Source organism: Erythranthe guttata, chromosome 14, assembly GCF_056151865.1.
Source record: "Erythranthe guttata isolate IM_541 chromosome 14, IM_541, whole genome shotgun sequence".
Taxonomy (NCBI): Eukaryota; Viridiplantae; Streptophyta; class Magnoliopsida; order Lamiales; family Phrymaceae; genus Erythranthe; species Erythranthe guttata.
In genome coordinates this window covers 24,064,856-24,083,503 of record NC_142546.1, presented here as the reverse complement: position 1 = coordinate 24,083,503, position 18,648 = coordinate 24,064,856, and the positions used below count along the sequence as shown (strand labels likewise).

General features: G+C 35.9%; 3 protein-coding genes across 4 annotated transcripts; 1 reads left to right on the top strand and 2 right to left on the bottom strand.

Annotated features, from left to right (window-relative positions):
• Window positions 1-919: 919 nt before the first annotated feature.
• Window positions 920-9,922, bottom strand: REN1 (Rho GTPase activation protein (RhoGAP) with PH domain-containing protein). Of its 2 annotated transcripts, none has more exons than XM_088814278.1 (24): window positions 9,596-9,922; window positions 9,418-9,502; window positions 9,255-9,335; window positions 8,550-8,586; window positions 8,173-8,249; window positions 7,989-8,059; window positions 7,772-7,850; window positions 7,489-7,633; window positions 6,987-7,106; window positions 6,241-6,318; window positions 5,801-5,856; window positions 5,645-5,714; window positions 5,074-5,158; window positions 4,646-4,889; window positions 4,259-4,489; window positions 3,846-4,127; window positions 3,659-3,708; window positions 3,197-3,257; window positions 3,027-3,110; window positions 2,808-2,921; window positions 2,568-2,737; window positions 2,125-2,191; window positions 1,743-1,913; window positions 920-1,634 (listed from the first exon to the last, which is right to left on the bottom strand). In XM_088814278.1, exons 2-24 carry the CDS (start codon window positions 9,451-9,453, stop codon window positions 1,212-1,214), a joined length of 2,832 nt encoding a protein of 943 aa, XP_088670404.1. In that variant the 5' UTR covers window positions 9,454-9,502; window positions 9,596-9,922; the 3' UTR covers window positions 920-1,211. The 2 variants fall into 2 exon arrangements, with proteins under 2 accessions (XP_088670404.1, XP_088670406.1); XM_088814280.1 differs by having other exon boundaries at window positions 9,583-9,877.
• A 687-nt stretch (window positions 9,923-10,609) lies between these two features.
• Window positions 10,610-13,102, bottom strand: LOC105959335 (GEM-like protein 1). Its single transcript, XM_012983417.2, has 4 exons — window positions 12,606-13,102; window positions 12,371-12,472; window positions 11,284-11,555; window positions 10,610-11,010 (listed from the first exon to the last, which is right to left on the bottom strand). Exons 1-4 carry the CDS (start codon window positions 12,898-12,900, stop codon window positions 10,831-10,833), a joined length of 849 nt encoding a protein of 282 aa, XP_012838871.1. The 5' UTR covers window positions 12,901-13,102; the 3' UTR covers window positions 10,610-10,830.
• Window positions 13,103-13,743: 641 nt separating this feature from the next.
• On the top strand, window positions 13,744-18,394 carry PGI1 (phosphoglucose isomerase 1). The gene is made up of 14 exons (XM_012983416.2): window positions 13,744-14,635; window positions 14,811-14,927; window positions 15,393-15,491; window positions 15,591-15,674; window positions 15,867-16,010; window positions 16,116-16,181; window positions 16,405-16,473; window positions 16,575-16,682; window positions 16,783-16,835; window positions 16,922-17,060; window positions 17,274-17,430; window positions 17,597-17,675; window positions 17,847-17,913; window positions 18,025-18,394. Exons 1-14 carry the CDS (start codon window positions 14,069-14,071, stop codon window positions 18,157-18,159), a joined length of 1,884 nt encoding a protein of 627 aa, XP_012838870.1. The 5' UTR covers window positions 13,744-14,068; the 3' UTR covers window positions 18,160-18,394.
• The last annotated feature ends 254 nt before the right edge of the window (window positions 18,395-18,648 follow it).

The following is an 18,648-nucleotide window of genomic DNA, read 5'->3' as shown; positions in this document are numbered from 1 at the left end:
CAAACTGCAAATAGCAAAAAAAAAAAAAAATTCGAAAATTCGAAATCAAGCTTGAAGAAGGGTTCGGCTTCGATTTTTTGATGTAATTTCGACTCTTTTATGTGAAATATGCATTGAGTAGGCCGATTACGGAACCAATTTCATGTTAAAAAGCCCTATAAATCGATTTGTAAGACTTTTTTTTTCCGCAAAAACATGTTGGAACGCCCAAGATGGGCGCCCAAGGCGTGTACGAACGCCCGTCACGGGCGTTCGTACACGCCTTGGGCGCCCATCTTGGGCGTTCAATTAAAAGAAAAAAAAATTTTGCACTAGACGCCCAACTTGGGCGTACACTGCATGAATGCGCGCCCAAGTTGCACTTTTACGCATTTTAGGGGGGTTTTGGATTTTTTTAGGAAGTTTTGGGGTTTTAGAGAGATAAAATATTTTTTGTTATAAACCGCAAATAGCAAATTTCAAACAGCAAATAGCAAGTCCCGTTTTCTATATATCCTTTTTTTTTAACCCTTTCTCCCTCCTCTTTCCACCTTCACTTCCCTCTTCACTGCACCATCTTCTTTTTCCTCCCTAGTCCCTACATATGCAACCATACACACCCTTTTCCGGCAATCCACGATCACCGCCAACGCAATGTTTTAGATGAAACCCGGTTCATTGGCTGGTTTCCGGGTTAACCGGGTGCGGCCGGTCGAACCAGGTTATATACAATTGGGGGTTTTAATTTACCCGGTTTTAGTTGTCAGATCGGACATGTTATCACCAGAGCTAAGTCACCGGCGAGGTTTGGCACCGGAGTGGTGGCAGATAGGCTTTCGCGTAACTTTCCTCTCCCTTCAACTTGTTTCGAATAAAAGCTCTTGTTTTCTTTTCTATGCAATATGATATATAAATATGTAGGGGATTATATGCAACATGATTTTAGTTTCACGAAAAATAAATAAATTAATTCCATCAATGATATAAATTCCATCTAAAAATCTCTAAATACATAAATAGCTTATAACAAATCAGACAAAAAAATTATTTCATATTTGTCAACGTTGGAATAAACCTATACAACAGAACCAAAACTTCTTCTCCAAACAAGCCCTTCATCAATTTTGCTCACCGCCATTCTTCATTACCCGAACTTCGTATTACCTTGTAGCATTCTACACAGCACAAAAGAATCTTTATTTGTCAATTCAAATGTGAGAATGCTGACATCATCATCTGGAAAATGTTCTCGGAGGGAATTTAGACTGATCTTTTTCCCCCGTTGGAAAGCTCTCGGATTTTCCCTTTTCGAGATTCGGAGGCACTTCCGATTTCCCTTCTTTATCGAGATTTTGTTGCGTTTGTCCGTTCGCGCTGTGAGCTAGTTCTTTGTTCTCGGGTTCCGAGGTTGTTTTCTTTGATGATGATTGTTTGTCTTTGGAGAGTTTATGATGTTTGTTGTCTGAGTTTTCGACCGAGGACTGGCTATTGTGGTCCGATGATTTTGTACCTTGTTCGAGGTTTTGCACAGGCTGAGACGAACTCCTGCCTTTGTCCAAATTATGGAGCTCGGACGCAATTTGTGAGCGTCGTTCCTTTAAGAAGTTGAGTCTGTTTGTCAGCTTTGACAGAGCAGAAGTGGTTGAATTAGAGACCTGGCATTTTCACCAAAATCAAGAATATCAAAATCGTGTTCTTTTTTATGAAATTCCGCTTAGTAGAATTTAAACGACATTTAACATTTCAAATCGAGAAAATACTACCTCGCCCCTTGTGCTCGACTTTCTAGACATGGAACTGATGGGCTTATTCGTGCTCGTCTCCACAGCTCCAGTGGTGGCTTTTGATTGTGTACCATCTGGTTGTAGGATCAGAGGCGCAGATATATTTAAAACCTCGTGTTTCTTATCTTTGTCACTCCGATAAGATTCGTGCTGTACACGGATTCATTAACCAAAAAAAAAAAAAGGACGATGAGGTATGACTGATAAAAAATAGTAGAACATACTAATTATATCTTCAAACTTCAAAACGAACTCTAGCTATCTTTTTCAAAGTTAAAACGATAAAAATGCTACTGATTATCAACTGAAAGAAGTCGGAGAATCAATCGACGTAAATTCGACGGAACTGAAATGGGTATACCTTACTTCTTGAAAAACTCTCGGAAGCACTTGAGATGGCTACTCTTCCATCTATATGTTTCTCTTTCCTGAATCCACAATGAAAGAAAAAGAAAACACACTAACATCTTGAAAACTCAGAAGTGCACAAACACTTGAAAAAATTAAAACAAAAAAATGAAAAATAAAATAAAAGTCTTGTTTGGTATTTTCTCTCAAAGGTAGAGAAGAATATTAAAGTATGTGCATCGTTGCAAAGGGAGGGAGGGAATTTCCAATTAAGGTAAACATCGAATATTTTTTAGTAATCTAGCCTATCTTGGAGATAGCTTAAACGTAGGCAGACATAATTAGAAAATTATATTCTATCACGTTGATAGATGTCTTATATTTTTCCGGTTAGTCATGCAAGAGTTAGGGGAAACACAAAATAACAAGTACGTAAGGAAGAAAAGTTATTCTCACGACTTCGTTTGATGATTTGGATTCTGATGAAGCTGGTTGACTCTATCGTGTACAATCCTGGAATTTTGTTCACGCTGTTGATTAATCTGAAATTGAAGATCATCGGTCTTCTTCTTTAAATTTATAACATCTGCCTCCGCTTGAGCAATTTCCTCGAGATCTGCCTTCATCTACAGAACCGGAAAGTTGGTTATTTATTAACCGAAAATTACATCGTCAGATGACAGCGAGGCACTCTACCTTTTCGTCAACAAGAGAAGAAACGGATATAGGTAATTCTGTTACTTTGAGTCCAGCTTCAAGTGCCGCCCTCAAATCCATCTCCTTCTGTAACTGCTCTTGCAGTTTTGCCACCTACAGTGCAATTTCCACTTGAGTCTACTTTTATGTTAAATATCATTTGAACTGATATTCAGACAAGACAAAGAAGGGTTTCGAAATATTCATTAAAGTTCTTACATCTTTCTCGAGAGCTATGCGACATTCATGCAGATCATGCTTCCGCTTCTCAAGTTTTTCTTGCAGATGTGAGTTAGCCGAAGCCTGTTATTGAATTCAAGAGAATTACATAAGCCAGAACAAAAAACTAATTCAGACTTCAGAATATAAATAAACGCTTAAAGCTCTACCTCACTAGAAATTTTGGTCTGAAGATCGGTTTTAATACCCTCGAGCTTATTGATTTCATCCCTAATAACAAAGCCAACTTAGTGTGATAACCATGTGGAACAAATTTTAGTTAAGACAAAGGAAAATGCTGCATAACAAAAAAATCCTACAGCAATTAGTGTCATCTGAGTTTACAAACTTATCATGTTAAAGCAGCCAAAAGGAACAATTGATTTTTTTTAATAAATTTTTGACGTAAATGAAAGAACGTTATAAAAGGTATTCACACTAAGAAGAAATTTATGATTGTTGTAATTGTTACGTAATAACTCAATTGAGCTAAAATGTCATCGAAAAGTTGCAAGTAGAGCAATTATTTGCTGATGGAAGATCATAACTATAGCAATACTTTAATTCAGACATATTAAACAAACACAACTTAATGGTTTAGAATTTGATTGGTGGTGAAATATTTCACTTACTCCTCTTCAAACTGAACATCAATGGATTCCATGGAAAGATTCTTCTTTGCCTGAACTCAAACCAGATCAAGCGAGTTTCGTAAAATGTCCAAAAACGTAAAAGTTTCATGATCAGTTAAATTGTTTCAGAATATGGATCTGTGTATACGTATAACTGTTAATCGAAGAAAAAAAATGATATACTCACAGGAGTACGTCCCCAAACAGTGGGTCTCCGAGCACTGCGCGCAGCTGCATATGACATTTCAGAAGACAATTGAAGTGCTGATTCTTCAACAGGATCAATCTCTAATTCAGAGTAATCTGATTGCATTTTTGCATCATTGGAACTCGGAGAATCGTCACTTCTTCTCCTACTATCATGTCGAAGAAATGAAGTTTGAGGTGGGGCCGATGGCAAATTTTGGCTGGTTTCAATAACATCATCCTTTTTAGGAGAGTTGGACCCTGAACTACAACTTCGAGAGACCTGCATTTTCAGCAGAATGTGTAAGAAAATATTCTCGAGGAAGGTGAAGGTTCTTATGTGGTTGACTATGTTGCTAACTATAATTATGCTGCACTGTTGTATAAGAAGGTGTAGATAAAATAAATTAAAACCTTTTTGATCAATTTTTTGTCACCAGTCTCACTAATCGTTGGGCTTGATTCATGCTCAAGATCTTCTTCTACATCAGAACCAGATTCTTCGGTCACATCATCTTCATCATCATCATCATCATCATCATCATCGTCCTCATCAAAGCTCTCATCATCATCATCTGTAATTTCCTCGCTCTCACTTCCACTCTCTTCTGAATCAGTGTAGGGTTCATGAGTTACAGCACCATCCTGGAAACAATTAATTATATGGGTTAATTTATAAAAACATTAATAATTAAAAAAACGAAAAAAACAGAAATCACTGATACTACATTGTTGCACATGGATAACAGGATTATGCAAAGAAGATGACAAAAATAGCGAGTCAAAAAATTTGAAGCATACCCCAAATATATTCCCATATTCCTCAAGTAAAGTAATAACGATGGCTTGAGCATTATTAGCAGCAGCAGCTGCTTGCAAAAGTTGAACAGAGCCATCACCTCCCACATCAAGACCATTATCTAGATCACAGTCACCGGCAAGAAGAGGGCGAAGAAGTAAGGGAGACATGCAAGCTGCTACAGCTGATACACTCATTCGGTTCACTGCCTTGTTAGAAGCCACTGCTTGCATTGTCATAAGAATTCTGATAGAGGCGCAAACAAAATGGAAATTCAACAGACTTAAAAACAAACATATAAACTTGAAATGAAAAGTGAAGCAGGCTTTGGTAAGCAAATATTTATTAAAAAAGAATTACTAAAGAATATTAGTTTCGTAAATAAAAAGATGTAAAAGAACATTGAAATGTGACAGGGATTTAGGACTACCTCTGTAACAAGCGACGATTTGGCTCCGGAAATGTTTCACACACTGCTGTACGCATAGCATTTACTCTCATGCTACGTTCAGTTCCTAATCATCACCATAAATTGCCCACATTAAAATCTAAATGATAAGGGAGATCCAAATGTAGCGACTTTATATTGCTATTCAAAATCCCACAAAAGCCTGAATATCTAGCTTAATCTTCCCCAATTGTTGAAATTAGTATATTTTGCTATTTTTCGGCAACTTATTAAAGTAATATCTCTGTTACAGTAATATAAATACTGGTTATCCAAACCAATTTAGTTGTATCACACAGATAGTACAAAGTTCTGATCTATCAATAGTCTCTCTAAATAGATAGAAATGTTTTTATTATGCAATACACACAGGAGAAACAGAGGTAATAAACCTGCTATTTACTTTTGTCTTCAAGGTAAGTTATCCAGTTACATCTCAGAACTACAAACTTTAAAATTTCAGGTTTAAAAATGGAAGATAGCTTGAAAGAAGATTCAAAATACTAGGATTTATTTATTAAAAAAAAACTAAATACTGAAACGACAAACTTACGGTAAGATTCAAGGAGAGCCTTGCAGCAAGAAGCAGGAACTGGTGGTGAAGGCAACTCCCGAAGAACATACTGGTCATGAACCACAAAAGAAAGTATTGAATTGAACTACATCAGAAAACTCCAAAATCAAATGTTTGTACACCATTATGAAATACCTTTATACAGTCAGCTATTACATGTGCATCCTCATCGGGTGAAAACTCATTTTTTCCTGTTTTTTTTATTGAAAAGGTATCATTTAGTATTTTGATAAATACCTTATGCAGAATTAATGAAATATATAACTGCAAGCTTCAGAAGATGCACTGTTTCACATTATATCGCATAATAACAAGGAGATGTCATATAACTGTTAAAAGTATGCACTGCATTAGCATGACAGAGAAAGAGATAAATATTTCTGCGTAAGTGCCTCGTAAATATGTTATAATTCATCGAACAAAACAGGGAGATATTTAAGGCATCGCAAATCTTAAGTAGGTTCAGAAACTTTAGCCCAGATCTTTACTAGGGAAGAGAAATTCTCAATTTCTGTAAATTACTTTAAAAATGTAACATATATCATGAAACCTATGCATCAAAACAACCAACCAACCTTTTTCGTATTCGTGTATTCGACGTTCAACATCTTCAACATCAGCAGCTTGCCTCAAGATGCCTTCTGTTTTGACTCCTAGAAAACGACTTTTGCAGATCAATACCAACCAAAAGGGAAGTCATAATTCCACATAGTGTGAGTATATGAGTGAAAATAGGCATAGCATGTCTTAGCTTAGCGCATAGGAGAAGTGCGTATGGTTGCTTCATGCTAATCATTCTAACTTTAATTTTTAAAAGATAAATGCATGTAAGGATTTTCCCAAAAAGCTGTAACAATGTCATTAAAACACCGAAAACGTTAAATTTCCCCTTTATGACTTACGCCACCATAATCTAAAGTAAACTTCTCTTATCTTGTGTATGTTTGAAATGCATTACATATTAATTGGGAATAGTGCATTTCCCTTCAATGGTAAAACGAATAAAGGAAATTTTGTGTCAAGGATCATCTAGTGGAATATATGCCAAATGTAATTTACTCGAACGAGTTTAACATAGCATATTGTTCCATGCTTTCCATTTGAGCCACTGATTCAGAATGCAAGACATGCAAAATATGACTTGTGGCAGTTACTGTCTTTTCACTGATAGAATTAATTGTTATAAATAAATACCTTTTACGAAATTGAACTACTTTATTCAATGTTGCACTATAAGAAAATTCAGGCCAACATGAATATGTAAATAAACAGAGCATGAAACCACTTCTGAGTCCATTAGTACAATGAAAAGGAGGCTCACCGTGCTCTTCAAGAAACCTAAGAGCTTTTTCCAAAAAGGATGGAGCGCCGTCTATATCTTCCAGAGCAAGTAAAATTGGTCGGCCGATAACCAGGGATTTAACTGTTTGTCTGTCTTTGGCTAAAAGCAAATACAAAAATAGCAGAATAGTAAGATTCATATTTCATGCCCGACAGCCAAAAGCCGAAGCACAGAAGTAATAAGGTACTAAAGTTCAATTATATCCCCCGACCGAGCCCATAATCAACCCATAACACTCCACAAAAACATCAAATAAAAATAATATAAATGAAAACAAAAGTAAAGAAGTTAATCGACTGGTTGATATATATATATATATATATATATATATATATATATATATATATATATATATATATATATATATATATATATATAAAATGCATGCATCACATTAAAAAGAATAACCTACCACTATCTAATGGTATAATGTTTAACCTACATCACAAAATAATAACACATTGAGGTAGTGAGAGCTTACACAGTTCTAAAGAAGCATCAGCTGCATTGGACTGATCATTCCTGAATATACCCTTTTGTCCCACAACAAGAGCAGCATTAGGGGCATTCGCAAGGGCTTCCTCAAGCGCAGCCTTCCATTCATGCAAATCCTCAAGTGTTTCTGCCTGCGCCCATGTAAATTAGATGAGTGATGATTATGGTAGCAGAAAAACAACAGAGTGACGGTAAACTGAGCTTGAATTTTTTTTAAGAAGCTTAAAGCCAAAGCTAAAGTTTGGTCAAATAAATGCATACAGTTTTACCTTAAGTGTGAAAGCTCGACCGTCGCGACCATCAGTGAAGAGCACGGTGAGCAACTTCTTATCTTCTTTGACTACTACACTGTAAATGGATACAAAAAAGGAAAAAGTCAATATTCCTTGTGGCTGGGAAGTAAGGCAAATGTCCAAATTGATAGGCAACTAAAAACCAAAAGCATGACAACTAAAATAAAAAGTAATTAAAATAGTAAAAGCCAACCTGCCTGAACTGTTGAGATCAATGCCTCCAAGGGTTAAGTTTACTTCACTCCACTTTTGAGGGACAGCGCTCTTGAGGAAAATTTTTAAATAGACAACAGAAAATTTAACATTTGACGAGAAAATCTTATACAACGCATAAAGAGATAAAAAATAAATAAAAAAATGGAAAAGAAGCAACTCACCGGGTCACTTCTGTAGAAGACCAAGGAGGTTTGAGTTAAAATAAACCACCGTTTCTTCCATGATGTCCAGCCAATTCCTACATAGAGGAAAAAATATTGAGGAAAAATATTGGCCACTGTGAAGAAACACAGTTTTTCTCCTTATAAGTTATTTAGTAAGGATTATTTTGGAAACATAGAATGCTTCCTCGGTACCAACGCACTATATTATTATAGGTTTTGGTGCACTTCATACCACTTAAATCTAAACTCATTCAGCAAATAGAAGTATCATAACAAACAAATGTGAGGAAGGGACCAAGAAGGATGTTCACGCTTGGCGATTCGTCATTTGTTCTTTCTAGTAGAGAAAAGAGCAAATGGAATGGCAAACAAACCTTTCGATGATAAAAATAGTGGCCCGCTTTTAAAAACCTGCAAGATGACGTAAATGAGAGAACTAGAATAAGCTGATTGTTCCAAATATATAAAGCAAAAAAACAAAAGTTAGAAATAACCAGGAGTAAAATATCAATGCCCTAATATCAATCCTCACGCTTTGGTATCACTCACGTATAATTCATAATCCTCAAACGAGAAGAAGGCTTTACAATGTCAAAGACCTATTCCATAGTTAAACCAAGAGTGTTTTTATCTAGTTTTTGGTAAACATTCTTCCTAAGTTAACCCTCAACGGCCAACGCATAACGTGTGCTGCCTGAAGCAGCTATCACCTTTGAATATGTAGAAACCATCTTAATTAGTTCTTACGCAAATTTATCAACTATCTGTCACCACCTTGTAACATGTCCAAATTCATGATTCTATCTCGTATTTTGTCCGAAAAATTGAGCTTAAAGCCACATCTCTAAGCCTGACTAAAAAGTAATCTCCTGAGGCTATAGGCCTGCCATCCTGGGAATTGCAGGCATATGATTCAGACTAATGTAAACATTAACGCTTATCCTCCACAATGCAGAAATTTTCACACCTAGTCTTCTATTTCATATGCAGCAAAATTAAACCTCCGATTAATAGGGGGGGAAAACACGATACGCTAGAAAAACGAATTTAGATATGCAAAATTTTGAATGAAAAAATACCTTACTCCCGCCATGAAGAGCGGGGCCTGGTTGCGCAGCGGGTGGAGGAGGCGGCTCAGTTTTTCCGCCACCACCTTCCACCTGAAATTATCATGCACAAAATTCACATTTCCGCGATCATCATCGTCATCAACAAACAACCGTCAGATTTGGGAAGACGTACCTGCGAGGGATCCGCTGCTACATTCAGATTCGTCATCTCGCAAATTATGAACGGATTAAATTAATGGAACCCATGGAATCAGAATCTGCAAAAATGCATGATGAATCTTCAATCAAAGCTCAAATCTGATTCATATTCTCATTGATTTGCTTTAACGGCGTTCACCTTTTCTCCTTACATTAATCTAAGAAAATGCACAAATTCTGAGAAACCGGGTATTCGTCACAATCACGAGTGCGGAGGAAAAACATCATACAAATGCGGGTGTGTATGTGGAGAGAGAAAGAGAGAGAGGAGAGAGAAAAAAAAAAGAGGAGAGGGAAAGAGAGAGAGCTTTTTTTTTGTTTTTTTGTTTTTTTTCTGTATTTGTATTTTGGGTACGTACGGTATTGATTAGTTGCCTAATTTTAATATTTAACTTTCTTAATTACGTATTATTAATTAAATAAATAAATCTGCCATTAATTCAATTTTATTTTTGTAGATTTAATTTTTTAGAGTTATTACATTCGATCTAACGTATGATTAATTAGTGCTAATCACAAGCCGAATGTCCAGCGGAAGCAAACTCGGTACTCCCAAAAACAGCGGGTGTTTTTTGCATGCTTTGTGGCTTGTATTTATTAGACGGTTAGACTAATAAACTTTCTAATTATACATTTAATTAATGCAGCTTAATCTACTTTACTAATGGCTGTTAGATTCAGAACATTGATTAATCACCGTTTATCTTATCCTCCTTTCTAATTGAAATATTCAATAATTTTTGGCAAGATGGAATTAACGGTACGCATTACTTAATTTGAATTAACGGTATGCATTACTAAAGTATTGTTTAATATGATGATAAATTTACAATACAATTAAACCTTTTCTTTTCTTTTTTATTATTTACAGACTATTGCACTGATAAATCGATTGTTTTTTTTTTAAATAAAATATATGTAATAATAAACTTATCTGAATTGATTTCTGTCCGTCTGCATAAATAAATAAATAAATAAATAAAAATATCTTGAATTTCTACAGTATTATATTGAGAAAATTGAATTGTTAGTGCAATCACATTGGAATTGAGATAAATAAATACGCAAATTACATAATAATAATAAATTGCAGCGTTAAGCGGCGGTACAAAAAAAAAATTATTATTATTATTATTATTATTATTATTTACAACACAAAGTGATGATTCATATGCAAAACAAAACATTCCCTTTTGCTATAAAGTTGGCTGTTCAATGTTTTCACATAAATTAACAAATGCAGGCACACACACAACAACACAATGCACCTATATTGCAGCATACAACAGTATCTTCAACCATATATAAGAATATATTTTTTAATCTGCACACCTTAAACACAAAACACATGAAATGACACTGCAATAATATCTTTACGATGATAATTTTACGAGTGATAATCCTGCAGTGCACCGAGTAGATTCTTCACTGCACTGTCATAGTACATGAATCCCATGAACCAGAACTCGTGACCGTCGACAGATATAATCTGGATATATTTTTCAGATGCATTTGTTTTGTTTGTTGAAGGATTAACTGCTTTCAGTTGATACAACGGGATAACCACCTGCACCCATAAATGACCAATAGTATTCAGTTTATTCGTTCACATAATACATACATATATATATAGATATAAATATCCAAATATCATGTTAATAATCCACACGATACCATAATTAATTTCTACAGATGTAACTGCAATCATATGAAGGAACTTGGTGGTAATTACGATAAATATAATCGTGTCCCTCCAATAGTGGAAAATAAATAATAACAAACAGACACGTGTTTGCAAAACATAGAAAAAAACAAGAATGAGTTCTGATTTGTATCATACCTTATAATAGCTCCAAGAAACCTCGTCACCCACTTTGTACGAAAGAGGACTATCGCTACAAAATGCTACTTTTGCAGACGACAAATATAGGACTCCCACAACGGGACCCACAGAAGTAGACAAGTAGCACCCGTAAGTCTTGAGGAGTTTCTCCTCTGGGATATTTTCAAATGTATTCTGAAAGACCTTTTCATATCCCCCTTCGGCCAAAACCTTGGTACTTTGTGCTATTCTTCCAACAGCAGCATCTGCCAGGCTTGGGCCCGTTTTCACTGATAAAAATAAATAAATTAACAACGGAAAACCCTTACCGTGTTACTGACATTCTCCGATTTTAGTTTTGTCTTAACAGTTATTTGGTCCAAAGCTAAACTGTAACCTATTTAGTTTCCAAGTGACATAGGATTCCTCAAACTAAGTGCCACGTCTGTCTCGTGGGTCGTTTTCAAAGTTAAAGCATATTTAAGGATTACCACAAGACGAAAAGGGTTTCGTTGTTTCCAATATGTGCAAAATTGTGTTCGATGCATGTTAAAGTGTTGTAAGAACTACAATCGGACCTTGAAATGACCCCAATTTGACCTTATGATATCCACAGATAACAAAATCGAATTACAGTCTATGAAATGGCCAGTGATAAAAAAACAAAAAAAAAAATTAAGTAACTAAAGAAATAACAAAATTGAATCACGCTCATATCACACGGCTTGCTTATTTACGGACTTACTCCTAAATAAGCCAATACTTACTAGAAAACGCATATGGTCCAATTTATGTTTGTTGCGGTTTTCGCCATTAAACCTTTGCAATTGATCGAGTATGAAAACCAAAACCCGTGTATCTAAAATTTAGAAACTCGAAACAAAGATCTGAATTCACAGAAACAGGAATTTTGTATCCTATCACACATCAGATTTCAAACACAATGTGTAATATTTGAGAACATTAATGTAACGAACTTCACATTTATGGCGATCAAAACACTATTAACAGGTACGCATCACACAGTTAATAGGAAGAATTGAAGGCAAAAAATGGAGCTCCTAAATTCACTAATTATCGAAGGAAACGAAAAGGATGAACTCACAGTGCTGCCACATGTTTCCGGCCAAGTCTTCAGCCGCCTTAGTGGCCTCTGAAGCCTTCTTACCCCATTTACCCAAAACATCCTTAACCTTGTCGACGTTATCTAATCACCCCGCAATCAAAATTACACAAACAACAAAAATATTAATAATTAAATCAGCCACAACTGATCATCGATAACGAAAAAAAGCAGGAAACGGAACCAAAATAAAAATAAAAATAAAAAAATAGCATACTCTTCATGGAAGACTCCGTCACGGGATCGGCGGAGATATAGGGATTTGACTCGTTGGGCATGGTGGTGGCGGGGATCTGACCGGGGGTGAATCTCGGAGGCTCGCCGGCAACCGGAACTGACGTCGTGGTGGTGGTCCAGGTATTAGCGACTGGAGCGACGTCGTCTGGCTCGAGTTTCGGATAGGGAGCGTACCCCGCATGGTGGCCGCCACCGCTACCGCCGGCAACTGGTTTCGATTCTTTGGAGTGGGTTAGGGTTTCATCGGAGGGATTTGCTTTCGTATACGAGTTCATGATTATATTATTATTAATTATTGTGCAGACTTTTTTTTTCTTTTCTTTTTTTTTTTTCTTTTTTTTTTTTTTTTTTTTTTGAGAAGAATTATTATGCAGATTGCTGGTTGTTGAAAAGTGGGTTTGCGCCTTCAAAAAAAAAAAAAAAAAGAAAAGTGGGATTGCTTCGTTGCCGCTGATGTAACATTTTAATTACAATAATAATAAAAGAAAAATTGTTTGAATTGGTAAATTAAAAATTATATGAGGGTATTTTTGTCTTTCCAGGATAATTACATTTCTAGTAAAATTAACGTGGTTAAAATTACACTGTTCATGATAGTATTTGATTGTCTTGTATTTGAAATTTGTAATTATTAATTACTTGATTGTGTTAATCTATAATTATGATTGTATAATCATAAGGGTCGACAAAATTCGAAATTGGTAAGTTAAATATATGTTAATTAGGAATAATTGATTATTCTATGCTAATCGGACTCTTGGAGCTTGGAAAGGCCCATTACTTAATTATAGTTAATTCTATACTAATTGGACTATTGGAGCTTCGAAAGGCTTAATATTATTGGTTCTTGGACCCTATTAGTAAATAATCAATTATATAAAATTATAAATCATTTATATCCGAAAAATGCAAAAAATATAAAAATATTATTAAATGGAAATAACGTGTATTTCTAAAAAGAAATAATCATTTTATTCGGGAAGTTATAAGAAAAAATAAAAATTCATAATATATATTTAACGGAATATTCCATTTCATTTGAGTCCTATTTTATTTATTTATTTTGGAAATAGATATGTGTAAGACAAATAATAAAGAAAGAGAAAACAAATTTAAAAAGAAAAAAAATAAAAAATAAAATACAATTAGAGGTGAGAGAAATAATAATAATAATAATAATATTATAAGCAAAGCTTGGCCTGGGTGGAAGAACCAAACAAACAACCACTCGAAAATATCGAAAGGTCAATCGAAGAACAAAGAGAATCTCATGTTTTCTCATCTCTTCGCGCAATCAGGCAATCTTCTCCAGCCGAAGATGGCCAGCATTTGCTAGATTTTAGGGCTACGACCACCGCAGGATCAACCTATTTACATACTCTCTCTCTCTCTCTCCTCTTTCTCTCTCACACAAACACGCGCGTAGAGAGAGAAATTTTCGATATGGCTTCCTCAATCTCAGCTGGACTCTCTCTGAAGCTGGGTCCACAAAGACGGCTCGCCGGCAAGGTACTGCATTCTTCTTCCTCGCATTCTCCATTCCACAACCCCTCCCTCGTCTCGTCGTACCCGTTCTCCGCCACCGGAGCGATCCATTTCCGCGGCCAGCGGGCGGCGCGTGATGCTCCACCACCCACGGCGATTTCCAATTCCGGCAACGACGTCGCGGTGGCGTCCAAGGCGGTAGGGCTGGAGAAGGATCCGCGTGAGCTGTGGAAAAGGTACGTGGACTGGCTTTACCAGCACAAGGAGCTGGGCCTGTACTTGGACGTCAGTCGGGTCGGGTTCACGGACGAGTTCCTTCAGGAAATGGAGCCCCGACTCCAGAAGGCCTTCAAGGATATGGAGGAGCTCGAGAAGGGGGCGATTGCTAACCCGGATGAGAGCAGAATGGTGGGGCACTATTGGTTGAGAAACCCCAAACTAGCTCCCAAAGCTGTGTTGACTCAGCAGATTGAGACTACATTGGACAAAATCTCCGAATTCGCTGCTCATGTCATCAGCGGTAAGGTCAGTTTGTTCACTTCGTTTTTCATTTTTTTTTTCTACTTTTGCTGTACGACAAGATATTTCATACTGTATAGAGGCGAATTTGTAAATCAATCATGGGAGAAAAAATATGATTCAACATTGATTGATTTAGCAAAGGCTCAAATGAGAATGAGGTTGCAATCTTACGCTGCAGATTAGGCCTCCTCTGAAAGATCGTTTTACGCAAATCCTCTCTATTGGAATTGGTGGTTCAGCTCTCGGGCCGCAGTTTGTTGCAGAGGCGTTGGCTCCTGACAATCCTCCTCTTAAGGTACTTGGGAACATCATTGGTGTAATAGACTTCTCTTGTTTTCATATTTTAGATTGAACTATGCTCCTTCTCTTATCATGTTGCCTCGATTCCCGTCTTGTTTAGTATCTGCATTGTAAAATATGTTGCCCTCGTATTAAAATTCGAGTGTATGTATCGATCGTTTGTTTTTTTGCATGTTTCATAGTATATATAATTGTATATTAATACCATGACACGTAACCTAAACTTTCAATTGTAAATATGTAACTGATTTCTACTATCCAGAATTTTGGCGCTCCGTGTATTTTTCACGCCGAGAGCTTATATTGACACTCCTGGTGTTTCGAATTCTGATATAATTTTCTATGCTCTGGTTCAATCCATATACTTAAGTTGACACTTGAAAATATTTCTGGGTCTTTTGCTTTATATTCTTGCTGTGAAATCTTAATAGTTAATACTATGTTTCTATAACATTTTCAGATCAGATTTATCGACAATACCGATCCTGCCGGGATTGATCATCAAATAGCACAACTCGGCAATGAGCTTGCGTCAACACTTGTAATAGTGGTTTCTAAGGTATATAGTTGAACGATTCCACTCTTCTGGTTAAGTCATTTCACAGTTAGCTCTACGTATCTTTTGCATATCATTTTTACCCTCCTTTGTTTCTGTTAGAGTGGAGGTACTCCCGAAACACGAAATGGTTTACTGGAAGTTCAAAAGGCTTTCCGTGAAGCTGGCCTGGAATTTTCAAAACAGGTCTAAGTCTCAGGTTCTTCTTTCTGCATTAGTTATTTTCCATCAAATTTCGGGGTTCTAATTGTATATGAATCATGGCAATAGTGATCTAGCAAAATATGTCCCCTTGTTGGATTACATCGATATTCTCTAGATTTTTTTTTGTTCAAATATAGAAACTGTTGTGACATTGTCCTTGGTACTGGTAAACAGGGTGTTGCTATTACACAAGATAATTCGTTACTTGATAATACAGCACGGATTGAGGGCTGGATAGCTAGATTTCCTATGTTTGACTGGGTGGGTGGTAGAACATCCGAAATGTCTGCAGTTGGTTTACTAGCAGCTGCACTTCAGGTTTTTATTTATTTATTATTATTTAATTCAGAAAAGTTTGACTGTTTTATTTATGCTGTTAATTTTCATGTAAGGACTCTGAATTTACATGATTCTCACTAACAGGGAATCAATATTAAAGAAATGCTTGCTGGGGCAGCAATGATGGATGAAGCCAACAGGACCAAAATAGTAAGACAACTCTTCCTTCTTTCTGAAGAAGCATGTCTGTTAAGTGGTATTAACGATTGTTATAATTTGATATCTTATGTTCACAATAGTTCATATACCGCATTATTATTCAATCTAATGGCAGTTTCTTATATTACGATGTATATAAATGTAGGTACTGTTATATTTGAAATAAATCATTGGTATAAATAGAGCTAACCTGTAATAATCATATGTTGTTCAGGTCAAGAATAATCCAGCAGCTTTGCTAGCTTTATGTTGGTATTGGGCGACCGGTGGAGTAGGATCCAAGGTTTGTGCTATTCAGATTAGACGAATCATAATATAGATATTCTTTTAAAATATTTCCTAAACTGACAAAAACTAAACTTCATTTTTTTGTGGCCACTGCAGGATATGGTTGTCCTTCCTTACAAGGACAGCCTTTTGTTGTTTAGTCGGTACTTACAGCAGCTAGTCATGGAATCTCTTGGAAAAGAGTTTGACCTAGATGGTAACAGGGTATGCTAAAATAACTCGACTTAGTAAACTTGTTTATTTTCTACATAGTAAACTTGATTAGTTTAAATATCTCGTTCTTGGCATCTTCGTTTATCTGCAGGTAAATCAAGGATTAACTGTATATGGAAACAAAGGGAGCACTGACCAACATGCGTATGTGTTTTATTCACGTCTCTGATTTTTGATTGACACAATCAGATTTGTGCTGCATCTATCTGATAATCTCTCTCTCTCTTCAGCTACATTCAACAGCTAAGAGATGGAGTCCACAACTTTTTCGCGACATTCATTGAAGTACTACGAGATAGGCCACCCGGTCATGATTGGGAGCTTGAGCCAGGTGTCACCTCCGGTGACTATCTGTTTGGATTTTTACAGGTTAGTATATTTTTGACCTATCAGCTCTTTCCAGTAACAGTTCCCTCCACCACAAAATAAAAAGGATTTGGTCAAAATTGCTGTGCATTTGGATCCTTACCTTCTAGTGATAGATGTTTTTGATAAAATTGGAAAGTTACATAATTGTTTATTTGCTTACTTTAGTTGCTATACAAATAAAATTGTTTGGTGCTTCCAAATTTTGATATACAGGGAACAAGATCTGCTTTATACGCCAATGACCGCGAGTCCATTACAGTCACAGTGGAAGAGGTAACACCAAAATCTGTTGGGGCTCTAGTTGCACTTTACGAGCGAGCAGTTGGGATATACGCCTCTTTGGTTAATATCAATGCCTATCACCAACCTGGTAAAATGTCCATCTTATCCTCGTGCATATTTCATGGTCATATAATCAGTAATTTTTTTTATTTTTTTTTATTTTTTTCAAATAATCTGTTATTGCTGAGGCTTGTCATTCATTCATGTACTGTTTTTGGATTCATAAATGGCTTTTGACAAAAAAAAAATTGCAGGAGTTGAAGCTGGCAAAAAAGCAGCAATAGAAGTTTTAGCTCTTCAAAAACGTGTTCTTGCAGTGCTGAACGAGGCGAGGTATTCTTACTCGCTAGATAACTTATAGGATCCCTCTGCTTACAGTTACAACCTATTCTAATTAATTAAACAAAAGAACCTACGATAGGAGGCCTCTTTAGTTATGATAAAGGAAAAAAAAAAGGTGTTAGATTAATTCATTTTTCCCTGCGATCTTGTGCCTTATTGTAGCTGTAAAGATCCAGTTGAGCCATTAACACTTGAAGAAATAGCCGATCGTTGCCATTCCCCCAATGATGTAAGCTATCATCAAACTCCATTTTATCACCCTCAATAACTACCTCCAATTTCGTTTTATACGTTTTTTTTTAAATATTTTATTAAACACCATTTGAATTTTGGTTGGCAGATTGAAATGATCTATAAGATTATTGCTCACATGGCTGCAAATGATAGAGCTCTAATCGCTGAAGGCAGTTGTGGGTCCCCACGAAGTGTTAAGGTTTACTTAGGGGAGTGCAATGTCGGTGAGATGTATGATTGAAGACATCATCCGTTTTCCATCAAGTTGTTTTTCAACATTTTTGGTACGAGGTTTCTTTTAGACCACAAAAAGACAGAAGGTGAATTTTGTGGCTTTTAGTGACAATAAATGGATGGTTTATTTTATCAAGAAAAAAGAAAATTGAAAATAAGAGTTTTCTTCAAACCTGCACCTGTGTGTTGTATTTGAGAACCAAAATTTTAGGAACAATATTTTACATTCCATTTTGTTTTCATGTTTTTTAGTAAAGAATAATATGTTTTTTAGGGCAAATTATGGTCACCCAGAGGTAAGATCAAATTACGAAAACCCTCATCTTGTTTTGGCAATCAGAACCACATTACCTAAGGGTTCTTTCACTTTTTTTTTTCTTTTAAAATTTAATCTTCCCTTGGGTTGGCCATAATTTGCCATTTTTTTACTTTCCTACAATAGTACGAACAATATCTTTCATTCCATTTTTTACTTAAGAAAAGAATGATTTTTCTT